Source organism: Lissotriton vulgaris, chromosome 5 (genome assembly GCF_964263255.1).
Source record: "Lissotriton vulgaris chromosome 5, aLisVul1.2, whole genome shotgun sequence".
In the NCBI taxonomy this organism is placed as follows: Eukaryota; Metazoa; Chordata; class Amphibia; order Caudata; family Salamandridae; genus Lissotriton; species Lissotriton vulgaris.
In genome coordinates, this window is record NC_141693.1 from 96,218,864 (window position 1) to 96,244,183 (window position 25,320).

Genomic DNA, 25,320 nt, shown 5'->3' on the forward strand with positions numbered 1-25,320 from the left:
GCCCATTCACCACTCCTGCTTATGCCTAATCACTGCTCCCGCCTCGTCACTTTTCCTGCCTCGTCACTTCTCCTGCCTCGTCACTTCTCCTGCCCCGTAACTTCTCCTGCCCCGTCGCATCCCCTGCCCGTCACTTCTCCTACCCCGTAATTTCTCCTGGCCATCACGTCTCCTGCCCATCACTACTCCTGCCCTGTCACCGCTCCTGCCCATCACTTCTCCGGCCCCGTCACTTCTCCTGCCCCGCCCACTGCTCCTGCCCCGTCCACTGCTCCTGCCCCGTCCACTGCTCCTGCCCCGTTCACCACTCCTGCCCCGTTCACCGCTCCTGCCCATTAACCGCTCCTGCCCATTCACCGCTCCTGCCCCGTCACTTTTCCTGCCCCGTAACTTTTCCTGTCACTTTTCCTGCCCCATTCACCGCTCCTGCCCCGTTCACCGCTCCTGCCCCGTTCACTGCTCCTGCCCCTTTCACCGCTCCTGTCCTTTCATTGCTCCAGCCCGGTTACCGTTCCTGCCCGCTTACTGCTCCTGCCCGGTCACCGCTCCTGCCCGGTAACCGCTCCTGCCTGGTAACCGCTCCTGCCCGGTTACCGTTCCTGCCTAATCACCACTCCTGCCCGTTCACCGCTTTTGCCTGGTCACCGCTTTTGCCCGGTCACTGCTCCAGCCCCATTCACCGCTCCTGCCCCGTTCACCGCTCCTGTCCTTTCATTGCTCCAGCCCGGTTACCGTTCCTGCCCAGTCACCGCTCCTGCCCGGTCACCGCTCCTGCCCGGTTACCGTTCCTGCCTAATCACCACTCCTGCCCGGTCACCGCTCTAGCCTGGTCACCGCTCCTGCCCGGTCACCGCTCCTGCCCGGTCACCGCTCCTGTCCAGTCAGCACTCCTACCCCATCACCACTCCTGCCCCATCACTTCTCCTGTCCCATCACTTCTCCTGCCCCTATCCGTTCACTATTAAAGAAATGGGGTGACCCAAAAGGTACTGGACCTGGGTAGTGTATTAGTATAAACAAACAGCGGTCCGAGACCTATATTTTCAAACACGCAATAAATCAAAATGTACTCAATTAGAGGGCGTGTGTTATTTAAACAACCCTGCTCAATCAATGATAAACATATAGAAAATAGGCAACAGCAACAAACTCCAAGTATATATCCAATATTTTAATCTATTGTCAAATTGTAGTATCGAGAACACAATTCACAGTATTATGTATTAGAAGTACATAACTTCTCCTGCCCCATCACTTCTTCTGCCCCATCACTTCTCCTGCCCCGTCGCCTCTCCTGTCCCGTCACTGCTTCTGACCCGTCACCTCTCCTGCTCCGTCACTTTTCCTGCCCCGTCACTTTTCATGCCCCGTCACCTCTCCTGCCCCGTCACCTCTCCTTCCCTATGCCTCTCCTGCCCGCTCACCTCTCCCGCCCCATCACCTCTACTTTCCTGTCTCCTCTTCCGACCCTTCATTGCTCCTGCCCAGTTCACTCTGTGTATAACACTGACAAATTTCACATGGTTTTTAAAAAATGTTGTTTAGTGCATTTGTATAAAGCGCGTACATTACCCGAAGGTGTCACAGCGCTGCACAATAGAGCCAGTTACGTTACAAGGGAACAGTGGAAAAACAATACAACATGACAAACTAAAAATGAAGGTTACATAAATACAAAATCCAACAAAGTAGTAAGGGAGCTGCTAGCTCTCAAGCCACTTGTAGCTCTCCTGTGTGCAGCCCAGCCAACCAAATTAAAGTTGAGCCTGCTAGAATAAAATATATGTATACCAAAATTGAAGTGTACAAGACGAACATTTTCAGGACTCATATTGTGGTGTACAAAAATGGTTGAATTTCCAAAATATTCAAAGCATGCGAGAAGGTGCATCTTACGGCATTGAGTTCAGTTACTATTACTGTGGCATCTGCAAGGAGTGCAGCAGCAGTTACTTAGCAGCAAAAGGCATTTCAACTTGAAAACTTAGACATTACAACTGGCAACCCTGTCTGAAGCACCAATGCAATCTTGTCATGTGTGGTCACTGAGAAACCTGACTAAGGGCACAGATGTTGCTATATTTCAAAGGAGAAATGGGGTATAGTGCCACCTTCTTACTCTCTGGTGGCTACAGCTGTAAGGATCGCCTAAGATTGGCTTCCACCAGCATGTTTTTAGCTGGGGCTGCTTAGTGACCCCGTTTAGGATTGTGCCAATGTTTCATCAGGGGATACATTCAGGGCGCATTTAAGCACTTGCAAAGATTAAAAACAGCCATGGTGTGGCTGTGGATCTAAAGTTTCTGGCCCTGGTTGCTTCATGACATTCGCAGGAATGGACATCTTCAAGGAGCTGGACAAAGGAGTATCAAGTTTAAACTAGATCAGTTGCCACGGACTTTAAGGCCTAAAAACACAAGTCACAATTTTTCATGCGTTTGTTTTCCTCACAAACTTCTTACAAGGACATCTTACCCCCTTAACCAAAAAATAATCATGCAGGTTTCGCAGAGTTGGTGGCAAATTCCCGAACGTCCTCTGTCTGGGGAAAGCTCCTCGGTAATCACTAACTCAGCATGATATGCTAAAGGCAGAGGGTGGCGCATTGTCATTCGAAATGATTAATCATCCTCAATCGGAATGACAATGGGCTGCCCTCAGTCTGTGATAGCTCAGGGAGGGGCTGCTACAGCCTCTGGAGTTCAACAGAGAAGTGCGAGCAGCCCCTGGAACATGAAAGAATAATCGTTTTGTAAGTAGGACTATTCTTGCCATCTCGGGACGATTTTTTGAATGAAAGAAGTAGGGGAACGGACGGAAATTATTTTTTTAAGTAGGGGCACGCCGTGCCCTTCCGTCCCCGCCCACTTCTACCACTGCTTTCATGACATGTAACATGTTTGCAGACTTTCCAGATAGCAACTTTCATTGTAAGCGAGATTCACACATTGGAAGATGGATGGAGCTCAAAATGGGTAAGAAGGTCTAGAATTTTTCCTCTGTATGTAGCTTTCCCTAAGGTTCTGCTATCTGCAAAGCAGTCCCTTCCAGCTGAAGCTATCACACACACATCCCTACCCCCTACAGCTTCTTATCTAGGAGGGTCGAAATGCTCTGCTTACAGAGCCGTGTGCCACTAAGCAGAGGAAATATATTTTAGATATGAATTTAGATACCTAGATAAGTTATTTATGTGTTTTATTGTACGTGTGTTTATTTAATTAAGATTTATGTGAGTTGCAAATTGCATTTATCTTGAACAACTTGTTTCTCTATTGCAGAGGAAATTGATATCAAAGCTGATTATGCCGCATCACTTTTTGGGGAGAAGCAAAACGTGTGAATCAGTATTCGTCTCTAATAATTAATAGAAAAACCTCAGATCGAGGTGGGTATTTCAATGCTTAAAATGGAAACCTAAAGGTGCAGCGACTCACTGTTCCATAGTGCCTCTTTGCTACTGAGAAGTGCCAGATATCCCACATTCAAAGTACTGCACTAGTGTTGACAAGCGATCGTACTCTCCTTTTCAAAACAATGACGTGCAGGTACTCGTCATCTGACAGCACCAGAATATTTAAAGCACTAGCCTTCCTAAAGTCTGTGTGCCGTTTGCAGGTTGCAAGTACTGTGCACACATGGTGGATTCAGGTTCTCATACTTTTGACGATGACAACATTAGTCAGTGGTACCACTAAATTGCTTAGTTGGAGAAAGGGCTACTGAAAATATGTGGTTCTGCTGCTATGGCAAAAAAGATGATGGATTTAACCCAGATCTCTTGACTGGGGTTGAATATTTCGATTTGTTCTGCATTCTGTCCATCAATTGTGTGTCTTTTGCTATGGCATTTTCTGCATGATTGTGGGTTTTCTGCATTTGTCACAAAGTCCATCATTGACTGCTTAATTCTCAGATTATAAAGCTCAAACAGATCAAACGTTACTAAAATGTAACACACGATGGGTTCTGCACAATAGCAGACCCCCAATAACTTTAATAGGCCACCTTTAAATTGCTCAATACTGTACATAGATTTTAAACTGGTACTAACTAGGTATAACATTTGCCTAGACAGAATTAACGGGTATAAAATAACTAAATAGCAAAATGATACTGCCACGCACATGCCTCATTATGCCACATAATTTGCCTTTTTCTTACTGCATAATATATTAAACCATAACTCATATTTTGATAATTGTCATATAATTCAAGCGGCCCTGATTATTAAACTTGAAATGACAGCACACTAAATAGAAGCAAACACTGTCTAAAAATCAGTTATCAATACCTTTGCACATAGTTGAACACTTACAGATTATACATTATTAGTTCGTTTGAATTTATTTTGTCATTTTAAGCAAACGTTCACTTTCCGCTCCAAGAGCATCACTCCCTCCAGTGGGCATTGTCTGAGCTCAGCTTTAAGGCAGTGACACCCTAAGAATCCTGCTGGGAAGTGTCAGTGCACATCCAGGGCAGCTGGGCCTTTAAGGGGCGGGGCCGTCGGCTGTCAAAGGCGCCCTACGGCGGGGCTCGGAATTGTGTCCCTCCCGGGCCCCCGTGCGTTGCGCTGTCAACCAGACCCAAACAATCATGGCGCCGGCGGCAGCGTGATGGAGCTCGCAGTCCTGCCCGCCCTGCCTGCCCGGTGATGCCGCGGGAGCCCTGGCGGGGAGATCACGGGCGGCCCCGGCCATGAGCGGGCACTTCGAGCGGGCGATCCGCGGCCTGAAGGCTCGCGAGCCGCGGGTAGAGCCGGGGCCGCCCTTCCCGGAGCGGGCGAAGTGCAGATCTGTGCCCATGGAAGTGCAGCGGGGGCAGCCCGGAGGGCAGGCGCCGGCCGCCGGGGAGGGGCTGCGGGGGCAGAAGGTGCCGGCTCCCGGGGAGCGGCAGGCCCTACACCCTGGGGGTCAGATACCGGCCCCCGGGGGGGTGGTGCAGGGGAAGAAGATACCGGTTCCCGGGGAGTCCTGGGGGCAGGCACCGAGGCTCGAGGTGGGAGACAGCGAGCATCTGGCCAGCGGGGACGGGACACCCCAGCGGAGCCCCGCAGCCCCCTCCACGCAGCCTGTCGGCACCCCTCTATCCGAGAAGAGGAGGGGGCCCCGGGCCCCGCCGCACAGGAGGTGCCCCGGCGGCCAGAGGAAGGAGGAGACCACCCGGGGCTCGAGGCGAGGCAGGAGGACCGTCACCGTGGACAGCTCCAAAGCCAAGACCTCCCTGGAAGCGCTGAGAACCAGCATCACGGAGCTGTGCTGGAGGGAGGTAAGAGGCAGGACGCCGTCCCCATGTTTTTGCATGCAACCTTACTGTATCCCTACAGTGGAAACTGAGCTTCCCTGGCACAGCACAGAGTGGCCAGAGCCTGTCAGCGATACATTCTGCTTAGCACAGCACAGTCTTACCATAGTCGGCGCCACACCTACCCGATGTCTGAGTCAGTTGAATGTGACCCGAAAATGTAATTGCTTGCCCTCTGGCATATCCAGATCTGGGCTTGTAGATACCAGCCTCTGCCTGGCACACCACAGAGTAACCAGAGCCTGTCCCAGTTGCCTGGCACACAACAGAGTAGCCAGAGCCTTTCCTTGTTACCGGTTGCCTGTCACAGCAGAGGGTGACCAAAGCCAGTCATTGCTACCCTCTGCCTGTCCCAGATCCAGGCTTGCACATACCTCTGACTGGCACACCACCAGTGCCATTGCTACTTCCGCTTGGCACAGCACGGTCTTACCACAGCCTGTCATTGCAACCCTCTGTTTGGGCCAGTAGAGTGTAACTGGAGCTTGTCATTGCTAACCTCTTCCTGGTCCAGACCTGGGCTCTCAGATGACATTTGCCTGGCAGACGATCGGGTGAGCAGACCCTTTCATTGCTACCTTCTGCCTGCTCCGAGCTGAGCTTGCATATTACCGCCCTCGACCTGGCACAGCACAGAGTGGCCAGAGCTTCTCATTTCTACTATGTACTTGCACAGCACAGTGTGACCAAAACGTGTCATTAACACCCTCTACCTATCCCAGATCTGGGCTTGCAATTACTACTGTGCCCAGCAGAGTCATCAGGGCCTCTCATTGCTACTTTCCGCTTATCACAACTCCGAGTGAACAGCGTCTTTCATTGCTGCTCTCTGCCTGTCCCAGAACTGGACTTGCACATACTACTCTGCCCAGCACAAGGTGTCCAGAGCCTGTCATCGCTACCTTCTGCTTGTCACAGCACAGGGTGACGGAGTCTTTCATTGCTACTCTCTGCCAGGCCCAGAACTGGACTTGCATATACTACTCCGCCCAGCACAGGTTTTTGTTAGGTTTCATTTCAGACAACAACATCTGCCCAATTTTAAATATTCCTAAAAACCTAAATTCCAGTGTGATGCTAACGTTGATTTTCTTAGAAACTGCGAATACGTTGTTGTCACTGATAGCTTGATGGAGGGCTACTTGGCCCTGTACCCAGCCGGTAATGCAAACTGGGGTAGAGAGCGTTATAATGATTATTTATTATTGTTAATGAAGATTAGTAGAGTACGCATCTACCTACTCGGGGTTCCCAGCGCTAGGCCTTCACAAGGTACGTTATCAGTATGATGGGTTGGTTTACTCAAACAGCCAGTTTTTCAGTTGTTTCCGAAAGCTGGAGAGAGTGAGACAGGATCTCAGTGACCGTGCCATTGTATTCCATAGTTTGGGTCCCAGGTAGGACAATGCATGGCCTACTGGACGTGTTGTTTCTGAACTACACTGAAGCAAGGCTGATGTTGGTAGATCGTAATGAGCGATGGGGTAGTTAGTGTGAGGCCAGGTGTCTGAGGCACTTGGGGGGCAATGTTTGATCGTAGTTTGTGCACATAGCACCGTATTTTAAAGTAACATTCTAGAGGAAGTAATCAAGTGGCCCATACTAGATCCATTGGTTTCGCCATTTTACTGGGCCTCACCCACACAGTTGCATTTCTTTAATGGTATCCAGCATTTTGGCATGTTACATTTGTGGCTTTCTTGGTGAAGGGGCTTGGGTTGCTGAACGGCACGTAGACTCGATCTTATGAAGATTCATCCATGATCGAAGCCCCTTTATTGTTTCTCAGATTGTATACACCCATTGAGATATTCCTTGATGCATTGTATCAATGGAAAAATGATCTCTGCCCACCATCATAAGGGAACCTATCAGAAACATGGCTATATTATTGTAAGATTTGTATCTAAACCATCAAATAGTATGACAAAATTCTGCTATTTTGAACTTTTATAAGTCATTTCTTGATTATGGTATGTTCATGCTGATCAGAAGCAACTTTGTCATGAACGACTTTTTTTTAACTTGTCGTCTAATTGTACAGAAACTGTATATCCTTGATTTTAGTGATTTTTTTAATGCAATAAAATAATATTTTAGCTTTGTCTCTAGTTGTACACCTGGCCTTCTTAGTAATAAATTAGCAATCATCTCATTTAATGCTAAGTAAATAATTAGTTGTCTAGGGATTTGTATGTACAGTTGTAGTTTCCCTGGCTTGGGAACTAATATCAGCAGCATGGGGTCCTGATTTATATAGTACTTGGTTCTGGGAGTGGAAGGCAGCTGAGAATCTTTCTCAGCCATCTGAGCATTCCAAGGCTAGACACCGCTACTTTGGTGATCTGGGTGTTCATTGAGAGCTTGCTATCTATCCACATGCCCAGATTCTTGACAGCTGGCATTGGAGTGGGGCACATCCCAAGGGTCTTAGGGCATAGATGAGGGCCCCATAATTGGTGTTGGTTTCCTACCACCAATATTTCGGTCTTGCCGCCGTTTAATTTTAGATGGTTAGTATTCATCCAGGGCTGCATTTTTGACATGCAGGTATTTAAGACATCTACTTTCTGGCTTTCCTGGGCTGTCGGAGAGCCGGCGATCTACGAGGCGTCCGCCTATCTGAACAGAGTCAGACAACAGATCTCTATAATGTCATCCAGAGGATGTACATACACATTAAACATAGTAGGGCTAAGGGTCAATCCCTACGGTACCACATAGGATAATGAATAAATCTGTGAGCATTGCTGTTTGGTATGAACTTGAAAACAGCGGTGTTGCAGAAAGGACTTGAACCATTGCAAGGCGATGCCACACACACCCATCTCGTCTAATCTTTGCAGTTAGAGGTTATCACTCACTGTGTCAAAGGCGATACGTAGGTCCAATAAAATCAGAGCAGCGGTATCGGCTCTTTCTAACTGTGCTTTAAGATTTTCTGTCATCCTAGAACGGCTGCCTCCATACAATGTCCAGCTCTAAAGCCTGATTGGGACTGGTAGAGAAGATCATTTGACTAAACAAACACTGTAGGCTGCTCATTTATGTATTTTTCCATGATCTTGGTCATTATTGGAAGAAGGGAGATTGGTCTGTAGTTTATCCACTTGGCACAATAAGTTAGGCTTTTTCAATAAGGTTCTAACCATTGTGTGCTTCTAAGCCTTGGAAACATACCGTTCCCTTAGAGAGGCATTCAGATGCTGTTTTAGAAGTTCCCACACATGTGGGTCCAGCGTTCCTAAAAACAGAGGAGGTAGCGGGTCTAGCTGAGAGCTTGATTTTCTGGTATTTAGAAGCTCTATGAATGTCCCCAGGTCCAGAGGTGCAAATGTGCATAGCTCAAAGGGGGAGGGATGTGAGGACCTATGGGGTGATTGATCCCCATCAGTAGTCTTCAGATGATTTCCTGAAGAGTTCCAGGTCACAATTTCTCTTGAACCATCCCAAGAGCTGCCTGGGGTGGTAGTGGTTGCAGGAAGGATCAGGGAATCGACTATCTTTTTCGCCATTCTAAAGCTATCAGTGGAGTCCGCCGAAGTAAAGGCAGCTTGAATATCAGCTAGTTTTGTACCGAAAAGAAGGTCAAGTCATTGCATTGTAAGAGAGACGGGGTGTATTCTTGGTGTGGTCAAATAGATTTTAATCCACTTGAAAGAGCGTTTTAGTACCGTTTTGAGTTTAACAACTGTGTCTTAGAAAAAAGAGGCTTTAGAGGTACAGCATTTTTTATGATAGCTCTTCCGCGCTATTTTATAAGCTGTTTTGACACTTTCAGCGTATGATTTCTGCCAAATTCTTCCTAGGTGTTTACACTTTCTTTTATCTTCGCGCAGTGCTTCACTAAACCATGGCCCTAGGGGAAGAATTCTGTGATACGTGACTTGGGTCAAAGGTAGTACGACCTCAATAGAGGATCGGAGCCAGTCATGAATGATAGTCCAGTCTGATGGTTGTGTCACTAGTCTTTAGCCTACAGCCCATGACTGACATATCAATTTTGGACGATTTCCTCAGTGTTATGGATATGTCACGTTTTTGTTTACTATTTGTGGATGGGGTATCAAAGGAGATTTGTAATGCTAGGTGGTCTGAACACACCATGGGAATTCGGGATTCAGGTCGAATGCTCTTTAAATGTGAAAACAGGGGGTCGAGCAAATGGCCTGCCCTATGTGTGGACATACTGTTAACGAGCTTCACACCGAAGGTTCTGGGATCCTCTATCATTGCTGTGGCTGTGCTACACTTGTTGCCGTCAAAGTGAATGTTGAGGTCCCCTACTATTGTGAAATAGGCATATTTCAGTATACATGGCGACTGAGACTTGGGTGCACAAATTACCCACTGGTTTCGGGGTCAATACATTAAGGATCCTGACAAAGCATAGTTGTTCGGTAGTGATAGGGAGAACAGAAAAACCTCGCAGTCAGGGATCTCTTAGTTCATCATTTTGCAACGGTAAAGTGATTTACAAATTATCACAATCCCCCCCTCCCCACCCTACCCTGATGATCCAGTCTGATCGTACTATATGCAATGGGTAGGGCGGCAATTATGTCCAGAACTGGGGCATTATTAAGCCATGTGTCAGTCAGAAAAAGAGTGTCCGGATTAATGTCCGTTTGGAAGTCAAAAATGTCTCTTTGGTGCTGTACTAGGAATCCGCAATTAACTCTAAAGAATTGGCATTGTCCAGGTTCTATCTTGTGTATACTAACATTTGGTTTAGGCCTGTCATCAACTCATTAGCTTCATTGTGCCTTTGTGTTATGCAGGAAGTCACATCTGTCCTGGTTGGCACTTAGGTCCATAGAGGAGAGACAGGTAGCTGGCGTACTGGGACAGAGAGCAAGTAGGCATGATGCTGAATACTCTAACCCAGAGGTCTTCAAACATTTGGATGCAGAGACCCCCCTGTCAACATATACAGGCATAAGGACCCCCTCCTGACAAAAATTTCTAAACCTCTAGGCAGGGCTACTAGAATTATGAGGCAGGTGAGTACCAAATTATGCGACAGGCTTGACTAAATTGTGTGAGTAGAACATTTAAATATTGTTCTGTGATGCTGCGTATTTTGGGGTAGCATTGCTTTATTATTTTGAAATTTTTTAAACACAGTAACACTGAGGAAAGATTTCACCCCATCAGTACCAGTTTATAACCAAAATACAGCAATTAACATCAGAAAGATGTCCAGTCAACCTTTGTGAAGGGCCTCCCACTCCGCAGAAATACGCGCTGCCACATTAGAAGCTCACCTGGCCATGGCCGGGAGCAGCAAGTGTCCCTTCAAACCCTGGCGGCCTTGTGTAGAGTTAAGCAGTTTACCCATGCCCCTTTCATCTCACCCCTTCCTTCCATCCCTCTCTTCTCTTCTCTCCCAACCCCGGATCCCTCTCTCACATTGCAGGCAGATGGTTATTAGCCCCAGGACACCTTTTGGTAACAGTAGCGCACTACAAATGTAAATAATAATAGGCAGAAGCAGGGGATCCACTAGACCCAAACTTCGGGGGGGGGGGGGTTTAACACCCTAGCACTAGTCGCACACGGTGCAACAGTCTTTCCACCTTCTCCATGAATTCCCTCACTACCACTCACCAACAATACACCTCATCTCTCTATATCACCTGTCTGACAAAATACTCATAGTTTACTCACACTCACTTCTGTGATGTGAATGGTACATCTTCTGTGTACCAGGTACTTTAACCTTCTGCACTGTGTGGGTGACAAGAGTGCCTATGTGACTGCACGGAGAGCAATGCAACAGTGTGAGAGTAGGGTAAAAGGAGTGACTACAGGTTGAGTGAGGTGACCATATGAATTTGGGTTCAGCTGTAAGTGCAGAGTGGGACAAATTAGTGCATGGTTAGTAATGGCCTTGTTTGAGTGAGCTACAGATTGAGCAGTTAGGGGGGACAGGTGAGTGAAGTGTCACATGAGTGCAGGATGAGAAGTGTGCTCGTGTAACTGCCGAGTGAGGTACAGAGTGAACAATGCAAGCACATTTTTAGTGCAGAGTGATCACTGTGAGAGCAGGGTGAGCGGGTGAATGTTGTGAGTGCATGGTGATCAGTGTAAGTGCATTGTGATCACTGTGAGTGCATTATGATCACTGTGAGTGCAGGGTGAGCGGGTGAATGTTGTGAGTGCATGGTGATCAGTGTGAGTGCATTGTGATCACTGTGAGTGCAGGGTGAGCGGGTGAATGTTGCGAGTGCATGATGATCAGTGTTAGTGCATTGTGATCACTGTGAGTGCAGGGTGAGCGGCTGAATGTTGTGAGTGCATGGTGATTGGTGTGAGTGCATGGTGATTGGTGTGAGTGCATGGTGATTGGTGTGAGTGCATGGTGATTGGCGTGAGTGCATGGTGATTGGCGTGAGTGCATGGTGATTGGCGTGAGTGCATGGTGATTGGTGTGAGTGCATGGTGATTGGTGTGAGTGCATGGTGATCGGTGTGAGTGCATGGTGATCGGTGTGAGTGCATGGTGATGAGTGTGAGTGCACGGTGATGGGTGTGAGTGCACGGTGATGGGTGTGAGTGCACGGTGATGGGTGTGAGTGCACGGTGATGGGTGTGAGTGCACGGTGATGGGTGTGAGTGCACGGTGATGGGTGTGAGTGCACGGTGATGGGTGTGAGTGCACGGTGATGGGTGTGAGTGCACGGTGATGAGTGTGAGTGCACGGTGATGAGTGTGAGTGCACGGTGATGAGTGTGAGTGCACGGTGATGGGTGTGAGTGCACGGTGATGGGTGTGAGTGCACGGTGATGGGTGTGAGTGCACGGTGATGGGTGTGAGTGCACGGTGATGAGTGTGAGTGCACGGTGATGGGTGTGAGTGCACGGTGATGGGTGTGAGTGCACGGTGATGGGTGTGAGTGCACAGTGATGGGTGTGAGTGCACGGTGATGGGTGTGAGTGCACGGTGATGGGTGTGAGTGCACGGTGATGGGTGTGAGTGCACGGTGATGGGTGTGAGTGCACGGTGATGGGTGTGAGTGCACGGTGATGGGTGTGAGTGCACGGTGATGGGTGTGAGTGCACGGTGATGGGTGTGAGTGCACGGTGATGGGTGTGAGTGCACGGTGATGGGTGTGAGTGCACGGTGATGGGTGTGAGTGCATGGTGATGGGTGTGAGTGCATGGTGATGGGTGTGAGTGCATGGTGATGGGTGTGAGTGCATGGTGATGGGTGTGAGTGCATGGTGATGGGTGTGAGTGCATGGTGATGGGTGTGAGTGCATGGTGATGTGTCAGTGCACGGTGATGAGTGTGAGTGCACGGTGATCGCTGCGAGTGCATTGTGATCGCTGCGAGTGCAGGGTGAGCGTGAAAGAGAAGGCGAGAATGAAAGTGAGTTGTCTGAAAGCAGGGTGCATTCCCAGTAACTTGAAGTGTTGGGTTTCAGATATAAGTTAAACTATTGCTATAATGGCATTAATTAGGGATTGAGGGTGGAGGAAATAAATAATGTGCTGATCCTGCAACAAACTTTCAGTCTTCTGATTAGGGTTACCAGCTCATTATTTTGATGACCCAGAAATAAGCAGTCACCAAAAGCTGTATTTTTAGCACTTCTGTGAATACTTAGAACAGCAAATATAAATGGAAAGCACTTTTAATTGTGTCACTTTTAATTGTGTTCTAGGGCTGCCTCAATGATCCATGACTGAAAATTAAAGAGAACAAAGACAGAAAAGTCACATAACTAATTAATACATACTTTTTTATTTATAACTCTATTTAGTGTCAAGAGCAGGCATTTTTCTTTTGGCAACCCAACTTTATATTCCTTTTCATTAAATGCATTCTCACACTACAGCAAGAAGTGTAAAAATACAAATGTAAGGAATAGGCAGAGTGGGGGCCCAGGGGGTACTGGAACCATAAAAAAAATTACGCCTCTGAAACCAGTTTACAAAAGGCATGTAAATATGCTAATGGTCTTTAAAGACCTGTGAAAAACTTGGGCATGTCAGAGATAAAACTCCAGACACTGCCCAGCCGAACCCCCAGCAGCTCGAGTTTCACTGCAGCAGCCCGGGCTGAGACCAAGGACGGGGAAAGAGGGGGGCTGAAGCCCTGGAGGCCAGGGCAGACATGTGACTGTGAATGCGCGACCCCCTTCACACCACTCCACAGCCTCCCTGGGGGTCGCGCCCCACAGTTTGAAGACCCCTGCTCTAACCTGTCTGTCCAAGGTGGGGCTCAGTTCCTATCCCCTGGTCCCATTCGGGCGTGGACAGGTGCAGACAGGCTTGCATTTGGCGCATCTTCTTCTCCAGCGGCACGCGCACTTTGCGCGCCTGTTGCACGTCCGTGCCACAGACGTGCTTATGATCTCCTGGCAGGGGAGTGAGACAGTCTCCCTGATACACTAGAGCGCTAATCGCTTTACAAGAGACGGACCTCCAAAATTGCCCCCCCAGCTGTCAATTAGTACAGTAAAATCACGATGTGAGATCCGTCTTAAAAAGAGTTAAAACATTATTTAGTAATGTTTTGATTTGATTTCCAATGCGACAATACAACTAGAGCTTGTAAAAAATAGGTGCTCCAACTTCCCCCAACCAATTTAGATTCACAGTACAGTACAGTGAATTTGTGCAGACTGTTGGCACTGAGTTGTATTCTGCCCACTGGACATGTTTGAAGAAAATACATAGTAAGTTGGGGTTCCTCTGGTACCATACTTGTGAAAACAAATCTTTTAAGGTGCTGGATCTTTCTGTCTGTGTATTATATCTATACACCTGCCCCATTCTTTTTGCTGTTTGGGTGTATCCTTCTGCCTTCAATCAATTTTTTAAACTCGAATGAAAAGGGACTGTTATTATTATTATTATTATTATTGGCAAGCTGATAAAGCGCAATGGTTACTCCAACCGGAGTGTCCCCGCGCTAGGACAAACAGAACCCCAACAACCCTCCCCAGCTGTCACCAACGCGGGCATCCAAACTAGGTGGAACCTGACCACTACATTCCTCCCTGGGGAGAACGGAAGAGCCATGTTTTCAATTTCTTACGAAACAGAGACTCCGACTCAGTTGTCCTAAGATCCACTGGAAGCTCATTCCAGACCTTAGCTTCCAGGAAGCCAAAAGATCTTCCACCCAGCCGCGCCTTACGCACCCTGGGCACAATCACTCTTGCACTACCCAATGATCCCAAATTACTATGGCATGCAGCTTGTTACACATTACTTCTCCTTCTCTTGGATATGTGTTTCTGGTCCTCAAAAATGGACCACTGACTTGTATGTTAATTATTGGGCTGAAGCCCAACTGACATATGTGAAACACATATTGCCTTACAGCTAATCTGTTGGCCTTTTGTTGCTCCTTCCTGCGGTTTCCTCTTTCCCACTGTCTGTCCTGTCTGTATCCTGCCTACCCATTGAAAATATCTCACAGTGCGCTCTGCACTGTGTCAGTGTCATCCACTGCCTGGCACATTTCAGGAGCCCCTGAGTACCATCATAAGTGTGGCTTAGTAACATTCAGTCATCCAATGCCATTCTGACGGGCATACGACATTGAGTACTAAAGCGTGTCAGTACCACATCTACCTGATGGTACACTCATGAGTAACTGAGCCTCTCCCTGGCACTCTAATGGGACAAGAGCCTGCAAAAACCGACCACTATATGGCATAGAGCAGTGAAAACGATGGCCTGCTGATGGTGCTCACCGCCTGATGGAGTACAGTAAGGCATTACATTTGTTTATTATACCAATTTCCATCTAGTCTTGTGCATTGAAGACCAGAGCCTTACCATCACAGCACAGTGCATATTAGAGCATCTCACTACCTTTAGGATCAGAACCAGCCTATGCTGCCCTCTTCATGACACTATTCAACCAAAAGGAGCATGAACATGCCATCTGTTGCTCCCCGTAGTATAGAGATGACTTTGCCTGTTATAGCCTCCAATGGGCAATATGCAATAATATCATCTCTGTCGGTATCACCCTCTGCCTGGGATAGCACAGCGAGGTCTGGTCTACCCGTGACACGCCTGCTTTGCACTGTATAGTCCGTGTTACCTTCCCATGTTACTGCAGAGTGAGACCTAGAGACGGCATGCCCAACCCCATAACCTGCATCACATATGGAGGGCTTTAATGTGCAGAGTCACCCTTCTGATAATATCCCATACAGCAGTTCACCGCTCATTGTAATTAGTTATCTGGGTAGTCGCCTTTATTAGAATAAAACACACACTACATATATAGCTCACACCACATAACCGCCTCTTTTTGTGAATATGATTTAGACCGACCATAAGGCCAACACTGAAGGGGTCTCTCTTCAAGCGCAAAACTGTGCAAAGCCATCTTGGATGTACGGAAAACCTTTCCATTGAGTGGAGAATGACCATCATCGTGAGATTCAACACCTTTCCTGTGCCTCTTCCAGATCTTCTCCCACGGTTGAATTATTCTTTATGTCTCACCTAGATGGCTTAGAGGTGGCTCCTAGCTGCATAATCTTCTTTAAGAGAACAAAAAATAAAAACCATTTGTGTGTAATGTACGGATCAAGTCTTTCCCTATATCAAGATAGAAGCACAACTTTTTGAAATCAAATAAAAATCGAACATTTGTAGGACACACCCATTCTCCTTTCCCATCATCATGTTGCCTCTCTGGCAGGAACAGTGCAGCAGTTTGTAGACCATGGTCATAAATGGTGTTCTTGCCCTTTTCACCTGTTCTTGAGCAGGTCAAATAAACAAGCTTGTGCCTGCTAGGAAGGGAGGAGAAGTCCAGAGGACACGTGCATCAGTTCCGGATTAAATTAAAATGGAAGCGAATATCTTTTTTAGGTGGTCGGGCTACCAAACGAGGGGCAGTCTGAAGTCCTCTATCGCATTCGGGAGTTTTGTTTTCTGTCCAGGCCCCAGTAGAGTCCTGTCTTGTTTTTTGGAACTTGACGTGCTAGAGATTCTCAACTTTTAATGTGACTTTTAGCCCAGGTTTGTGATCTTTTTCTGCTAGTCACGCAGCTTCTTATTCTAGGCACTGCTAAACCCGTCACCACAATCCTGATGTGTATCTGTAAACACTAAAAACTGTTAGCCCAACATCGGGTTTCCTTTCAACTCCGCGCAGCACTGTATTTGGGTTGGTTCAGCAGAGGAACGGCTCGGAGAAATAGACTTGTAGTTTAAAAAAATCGGTCTAGAGGTACATTCGCTGGTTTATCAATACATTTCGAAGCGTGTTCCAGAGGCAGCAACATGCAATGGTGCTGTTGCAAAGATGCTTCATTAGAAAAGGTCACCTTCTCTTCCACATTTGCAGGGTTTTCACATTTGTGACCGACCGGCCCTGGACAGTGCATAGAAGCCCTCCTGAGCAGGGGTTTCGTGCCGGAGTGGCGTGCTCAGGACTTCAGCTGACGGATTGCTGCTCTAACCCTTCCCTAACCGGCTTAGAAGTGATCCGCATCTTGGGCGTCGTCAGCTTTGATGGCAGCTGAGGCGGCATCTGCTGTCTAATCAATAGGGCATGGAACCGCCTGCTTAAGCATTAGGAGTTACTCGGGGACTTGGCAGATAAGGAGAGAAGGCAAGAGAGACGGCTCATGAGGACATGTACAATACAACTTCATTGCAGTGATTGTTTGCGGCTAGCCGTGCATCCTGCGACTGACAAACACACTTTAAACCTTTTATGTCCGAGCAGGAAGGAAGATTTCAGGTTGTCTTTCCACTCATTACTGAGAAACTCTTGAGTGCTTTTGGATGGAGTGCTTTTTATATGGCTTTCTTCTTTTCCGCCTCTTAGTAGACATTTCTGTCCATCTCCACTCTGTATTGATTGTTCAATTGTATGCCTCTCACATTAACTGTTGTGTTTCCAAAGACAGGTATAGGAAGGCTAATGCCTCTGTCTATCTAAAGTCTTTACATCCGAGCACAATAAATGTATGCAAAGATTCAGACGATAGAGTGAAGTGTTGAACAGGAGCGGGTGTGAGGTGAGGGGGCTGCATGGGTCTGCCCATGCTCACTGGGGTAGCACCCAGATAGTAGGTGGTGGTAGAGCAGAGCAGGGTACAAAACTACAGAAAAACACCTGGGAATGGCGGAGGAGAACGGATTGCACTGGCCAAACTAAGGAAGAGGGTATACAAGGGAGGTTTGGCCATACCAGATCTCCAAAAGTATTATTGGGCTCGCATCTAATAAATGATTGGGTATTTTCAGATAGGAATGACCCAGCATACAGGGTGGATCACTGGGCTATGGGGACCACCGGCTACTGGGGGGCGCTGTATGGCCGAGTGAGAAAGGGAGACATGCCCCCGCATACTCCGGTTTTGTTGACGGGGTGGTCAAGGGCCAATAGGTTTTTTTGGTTGAACCAACCGGCTATTAGAACAGACTCCTCTGAGGAGCAGTGAACTACTCCGGGAAGTAGGTAGACTGCATGGCTTTTCAAAACGGAAATGAATAGATATTGTACGCCTTGGAGATGTGTGGAAAAGACAGGCCATGCTTTGGTTTTCGGAGTTGCAGAATGAATATCAATTGGCACCCACAGAACACTACAGATACCTGCAACTGAAGCATGTGCTGGGCAGAGACCTCAAAGTCGGGGATCAGATCCCTGAATACAGTCCGCTGGAGGACAGGTTACTATTGGACCCCATTCCGGAGAAGGCTCTGTCAGGCACATACAGGAAGATAGTAAACAATTCCCCAGACCTGCTTGTAAAGCTGCGGGAGGCGTGGGAATCTGAAGTGGGCTTGTTAGAAGATGATGATTGGGCAGAGGCAGTGCAGAGTCCTAGGAAGGTGGCGATTAGGGCAGGATTTAGACTGGTCAAGTTGCGAATTCTGCATAGGTCACATTATACGAGCACACTCATGTTCAAACTGGGACGTTTACTAACAGAGGAATGTCAACGGGGGTGCACTCGGAGGGGTACATTCTTTTATATCCTGTGGGAATGCCCGATAATACAGAAATATTGGAAGAAGGTAACTCAGATTATGTCAGAAGTGACGGAGCAGGAAGTCCCCTTAGGACGCCAGGTGGCACGTGCTATGCGTCTCTGGGGAACAGAATTGGCCCAAGTATCATAGGATATGGCTTCAGGTGGCTGCAGTGGTGGCTAAGAGAAATATTGCAGGGGCATGGGGCAATTCAACCACCGAAAGTGTCACAATGGAAGAAAGAAATGGACTTGTGCTGTGCAGCAGAAAATACCATCTATGCAAGCCGGGGCTGCCCAATAAAATGGGAGAAAGTTTGGCAACGATGGGAAGTTTTTAGGGGGTATGGGGGGTTATCTGGTAGATAGGAGGGGAGCGGGTGGCGGGTAACATCCAGGAAGAATCCAAAGGTGTTATGATTATTCTTACATGTATATAAGCCGCAAATTGTGAGCAATCATGAGAAACTTGTATTATAACCTGTGTACATGCAATGTATATGGACGCAGACACGTGTTTAATAAAAAGAAGTTTAAAAAGAAAAAAGCCCTGGGAGTGATAAATACAGCTGGAAGGGGTGAAGGGACTGTGGGCATGGATTGTACTTACTGTCCTTGCAGGGCAGTCTTAGCGTATCAATATGCTCTTTGGATATCCAGCCGTTAACCCGCACTTTGGATGCTTCTGGATCATTAGAAAGAGCTTCTGCACAGAGGTGTTGCTATTGTTGAGGACCCCCATCATATTAACATATATTGACTAGTGCCTCCTGTCTTTGTGAGGTCTTCTGCCCTGATTGATGACTTCAATGAGCAGGAATTATTGAACCAGTTTTGAAATTGTTTGTTCTGTTGAGATTTGATGACGAGTTTGGAAATTGATGCCTCAGATTGTTTCATTGCTAGCTCTGAAGGCTATAAACCGATGTATTCTTCTACAATAGCATTATGGAAATTAGTTGCAACATTCTGGCATAGTAGAGGTTCTTCCGAACCACATTGTGGGCATGTTGGCGACATTCTGGAGGCTCACTCTGAGCGAATTGACACCATACTTGATTAAAGACTGGTTATCGCTGGCATAGCAGTGGTCCATCCTCCCCGCCTACCTGCAGCAGCTTGCAACACCTCCCTGCAGTAGCTTGCCCCGCCTCCTTACAGCAGCTCGCACCGCCTTACAGCAGCTTGCACCGCCTCCCTGCAGCAGCTTGCCCGCCTCCCTGCAGCAGCTTGCCCCACCTCCTTACAGCAGCTTGCCCCGCCTCCCTGCAGCAGCTTGCCCCGCCTCCCTGCAGCAGCTTGCCCCGCCTCCCTGCAGCAGCTTGCCCCGCCTCCCTGCATCTGCTGCATGTTTTTCTAGGCGGAGAGAACACTGACAAAGCTGCAGAGGTTATAGGCACTGGAATGAACATGCCATAGATGCGCACAGTGAATGGTAGTGTGCATTATTTAGTTATCTGCAGTATGTCTCTTAAACACGAAACTCTCAGCTCTCTCCCAGCCTGAAAGCAGCCGCTTTAAGGATTAAAATAAAATATTCCACAGCCCTTCAGCTATACCTCATCTCATTGAAATTGCTGCCAATTTTCTGCCTGGCAGCACTTGGAAGTAATTCCTGGCTGCATGGCCTTGTTTTTCTTCAGCGCTTCGGTAAATCTGCAGCCTGCTTTCAATCCATGTCTTCCGTTTGAGCTTCCTCTCTCTACGCACTAGGCAAGACACTCAAGAAAAAAATTGATTTTGGTATTATTTAAAAAAAATAATTTAATTCCAATACGAACAAAAAGGCAGTTGTAATATGTACACCTGGAAGTGCTTATGAAGTGAGGGACAATGATGGTGGTGACTGTGGAGCTGGAGACGCTATTTGATCTGGGTACACTGAGGATGTACTATTTAACATCCATTAGGTTGCTGGTGAGGTGACGGGAGCAGGAATTGAGAGAACATTACAAAAACACATCTAGTCTCCATGAACCCATATCATTCACTGGTAGTGTAGCGTTCTAATCTAGGAACCTGATCGATACTGTGACCTTATGCCCCTATATGGCTATAAATCCATTTATTCCCTATATTGGCATAACCGTTCAAGTACAATATTCAGAAACTCGTCTCTGGCCTCACACGAACAGAGCCACATTTCAGAATCGCTTTCTCTGCCACTTCCTTTGCAACCAATTAGTGCAATGACATAGCAGAAGTTACTATCTAAGATTCCTAGATTAACACTCCGAGTTCTTCAACAAGATAAAAACTCAGCAACCTGGAAATCCCCGCTTGCTATGTTTTGATTAGTAATAGAACTCTAATGAGCACTAATAGACGATCATTTCCTAGTGACATCTTTATTGACGTCTTATGTCCAAAAACTTACGTCAAACAAGGCACCTTTCAGGTATAAATATTACCAACGTTGCCTTAAGCAAACGCTGTCTCGCTGCTGCTGAAGTTGCTGTTATGCTGATGATACCATAGCTGCCATCGCTACTGCTATCGCTGCTAACTAGCGAACGATGGTGTGGTGAACTTAGGAGCTGAACAGCTGTCCCCCTGCAAGAGCCCAGCAGATGCAAGCTGCCCGCGGACGCTGCCCCTCCTCCTCATCCTCCACGCTCCGAGAGAGACGCTGTCTTTTCTCCGGCAGAGAAATCCAGCTCCGGCGTTTTCGGCCTACCCTTGCGGGTGACTGGGATATTGACCCCCTGAAGGAGATACCAGACCTCCATCATTCTATTCCAGAGGTATGGTGTTGACTAAACCCTTAGAGAGAATTCTTGAAGCAAACTTTGGCAAAACCAACTTAACTTAAAGCTACTTACTTACTCCCCTCCCAAGTATTAGGCTTAGGTCAAGTACACTGGGGTAGGCGTAGTTAGAAGCACCTGTTGAGTATTTTAGCCTAATGTATATATGAATGTATATATGTTTTATTCATTTTAAACCATTGTATGGCTAAGAAACCATATCAATGCTTTTACAGTATTATTTCGCAATACTCATCTTACTGTACGTACTTTTTATAATAACAAGTCTTGCAATTGTGGCAATTCATTTCTCTTGTACGAGAAGAAAGTGTTCAATAAATGTTACCCTTTATTGAAAACGCCCATCTCTCTATTCTCTACATATTGTGAAAGTAATCTGCACAACCACTGACTGAGTAAAATAACTGTCTATTGTTTCACACGACCCTAGAGATTGACTCTTATCTGAGGAGCAAAGTTGTCATGTTGCACGGTTGTTGGAAAACTGAATCCCTTCTTGTCTGTACCAGGGAAGCTGATCACTTCCTATTTAGTCAAGAAAGTTTCCAATGACCTCTGAGCTAGTTGGTAACAACCCCAATTAAGTTTAGCATAGTCAGTAGAGGCCTGGAAGATCCGCACTTCTACGTCGATACTACTGTTTATGTTATTCCAATGCGCAGGGCCTATTGGGAAAATAGGAACTACACTACAGTAGTGTCCTCAGACTAACAAACAAATCTGTTCGCTACATGCACAACAAGACCAATATCGGGCAACCACAGTGTGCAGCAGTGGACCTCTGTTGGATCCGACATTGCAGGGCAAGTTATAGAGGAATTGCTTCATTGTTGTCTTCAAAGGTAGCCATGGCTGCTGCCCAATCACCTAGAGCTTTAAATACACATTAGTCTTCAAGCTCAGCTTTGTTGATCAAGAGCGAGGCTGTATGCGTTGTTGATGCTGGACACGCCTGCATTGTACAAACAGCTTGTCTGCTTCTTGAACGCCACCACGAAGGTAACAACGTTACCTTTATCACATAAGATCCTCTGCCATCAGAACCCTTTCCCAAACCATATTAAGTTATAGAAGAGATACATTGACTATGTATTAGTGATCTGGGCAGGAGAAGAGGCAGATGCAATCAGTTTCCTCTCCTGACTTGATGCACAAGACCCTTTTCTTAAATTTACCAAGACTATGAGCAGAACAAATGAATTCTTCTTAGATCTTAACATTGCAGCGCACCAAGGTTTCTGGAAGACTACAACCCATGAAAAGCCTGCTGTGAAGAACTGCCACCTCTGATATTACAGTTTATCCCAGGCACCTGAAAGAGAACCTCCCTTTTAGACACTTCTGAAGGATTAGGAGAAACTGCACAGATCTGAGCTACTACAAGGCACAGGCAAACCGCCCAGCTCACAAACTTCAAGCCCAAGACTATTCCTAGAAGTTGATGTACGGCGCAAAAAGAAGGGCATAAAATAATAACCGAGATGCCCTCCTGGAATCCTGCCCCAGAGAGACAAAGATGAGAGAACAATATGTATTACCACCTACAACATTGCATCCAATCTAGTAACAAAGATCATACAGAAGTACTGGCGCATATTGAATAGTGGATCTTTATGCATTCCACGTCCCATGTTCTCTCATAGACGAAAAAGAGTCTAAAAGACATTTGGTACACACAGTCACACACACCCACGTCGAACACAAGACACTACTTCTAACACACAGGGCTTCTACCCATGTGGCACCTGCAGTGTCTGCCTCCTAACCAAAACAAACAAAACAATGTCTTTCAACAATCAGATGATTTGGGACACAAGAAACTTTACAAATTGTAAAACACAACGGGTAGTATATCTTATAACCTGTCCCTCCAACTTACATTATGTGGGGGATGACAACCAGGAAGGTTAAGAGCAGAATATGCAAACACCGCAGTAATTTATGGTGTGGTAGCACAAACACAAAAATATCATTGCACTATTTAGAAATGAAACCTACTGCACGTGATTTCCAATGGGTGGTCCTTGAACTCATTAGAGACCCTCTAAATTCTGAACAGTGACTTTTTGAACGAGAACTGTGCTGGGTGTTCAAATAAAAAACCCATATCAAAGGTCTGAATGACAACATCCCGTGGGGCCATTTCATTCAGCAGTAACCACCCCACTGGCCGTTCCCATAAGTGGGATAAGATATCCATCTGATGACGACTGATCCGTATATCATTCTTTGTTCTACCAAACATCTGATAGCTTTGATTATGCTCACCCTCCACAATCTTCACTTAATAACACAATAATAAAAGACTGCAAGAAAACCAACCAATCCTTTTCCCCTCTCTATCCCTATCATTTACTCATAAAATGAACGAGAATGTATATAATATATAGACGTATCAATAAAACAATATATACATTTATGATGTGTATTTCTCTTTTTTCATCCGTTTGAAGAAGATATTTTAGACCTTTAAAGTACAAATCGGCAAATTATATTCAGCCAGTTATCTTCAGACTACTGGCTCTTTTTCGTGCCGTTTTTAAACAACAGAAATGGAACCGGAAGCTGGCTCAGTCTCAGACTACCATTTTGGAGATGGTGCACGGTCTAGCCTTTTTCAGAGGAGCGTGGATACAACGTCCCTGAGACGCCGAATTGCACTTAACCCGTTTACCGGGGCGTTCCATTATGTGGGCGGTAGCCGCTTAGGCCAACGGACGTGCGCAGCACTACCGAGGTAGTGCTCGTGACGGTCGTTTGCCGACGGATGCACTTAAAGGGTTAATTCTCCGTTTTGAACCGCCTCGTAATTATGCGGTTCCCCGAGGGTTCTATCGAAATAGGTGCATACAGCAGAGGTGTCGCTTTGATTAGGTAATAGCGACCCTCACCGCACCGAATGGCTTTTGTCAGCCACAATGCGATTTTGGCAACAGACAGTCTGTGTTTGCAAAACGTTACAAGCTTACTGTTCAATTCCTTAACTCATACCACAGCCCCCTGCCCCTTTTTTGTATTCACAGAGTTTGACAACAGGCAACCCTCTCCCCCTGGAGAAACTATGAAGCAATGCTATTCCTTTTTACTATATGTTGCAAATTATGTGATTATACTCTGTGTTTTTTCTCCTTATTCATATTTTTTAATTCTAGACTGAGGTTGGTTATTTCTACAGCACAGTAATTATTTTAACAGCATGGTAATTCTTTCTTTTTTGTGCTCACTTTGCAGTGTATACCTCACAGGGAGGTGCTCACAGCAATGCAATGTCTATACACAAAGCAATAAGTACGAAGCAAGTGCAAGAGAATCTAACTCTCCGTTTTATGTCCCTAACAGATAATCAGTGAACAAAACCTAGTTAGGTGGTAAATGTATATTTTTCAACTTTTTGGGCATGCAAACAATGTGTACAAAATTAAGAAACATAGGAGTGGAACCAGGGAACTGGATTCCGTAGGTCCAGAAGAAAAGCCTAATTAGGGGTGCGGCTTGAAACGTGTTAACCTGTAGGAAGTCAGTATTATCATTAACATTTTTCCTACACCTCCCCCTGTCTTTTTAACCATACTGCTGGAGGTAGGAATAAAATATGGTATAGCTACCAGCCAGGTATTTTTAAAACTATATCACTACCCCCACTCCCCCTCATTAAACACCATCCTTTATCATTGAAAAAAACAATAGTGCTCTAACGTAATTCGTAGGTCGCAGCACGCCTGATCCGTAGCGGTTCGGGATGGACCCTATGATGAAGCATGTCACCAAGGGGTAACCCTGGTGGGTGAGGGTTTTACAAGAAAAACTCGGTTTTATCTTTTCTGGTGCATAGTTACTAATTATGTTCATGACAGTACTTGGTCTCTCTATTTTTGGAATAAGTTACTAGTAGAGGTGTCAAACCCAGTTTATCCCCCCCCCCCCCTTTTTTTCATTGGATCACCAAAGACAGCCATGTAGAGATACTGGGAACCTCTGATTCAATAAGTCAGTGATTGATGTGACTGGAAAGGCAGTAGAGTAGCAAGACCGATTCACCGAATCTATTGTCACGAGCAGTCTGCGAGGAGTTATGCACATGAAGAGATCAAGAAGTCCCAAGTTTACTCGTGATTAGTTTTGAACACAAACATTTAAAACCCAAACATACTGTAGAGTAAAAAGGGTCTTCTTATTGAGGTATCAGCTCTTATCCCTTTGGTGGGGACTTCTACGCTCTTAGATAACAGATATTGTGTGTGGATTTAAGGGCAAGCCATCTGCGAGTCCAGAAATGTAAC

General features: G+C 46.5%; 1 protein-coding gene across 1 annotated transcript in view; it reads left to right on the forward strand.

The window, feature by feature from the left end:
* The first annotated feature begins 4,581 nt into the window (after positions 1-4,581).
* TTLL11 (tubulin tyrosine ligase like 11) overlaps positions 4,582-25,320 on the forward strand; it is a 682,208-nt gene continuing 661,469 nt past the window's right edge. Inside the window, exon 1 of the mRNA XM_086920963.1 lies at positions 4,582-5,271. Coding sequence (XP_086777089.1) covers positions 4,702-5,271 — 570 coding nt within the window. The 5' untranslated portion in view covers positions 4,582-4,701. The remainder of the gene's footprint in view (positions 5,272-25,320) is intronic.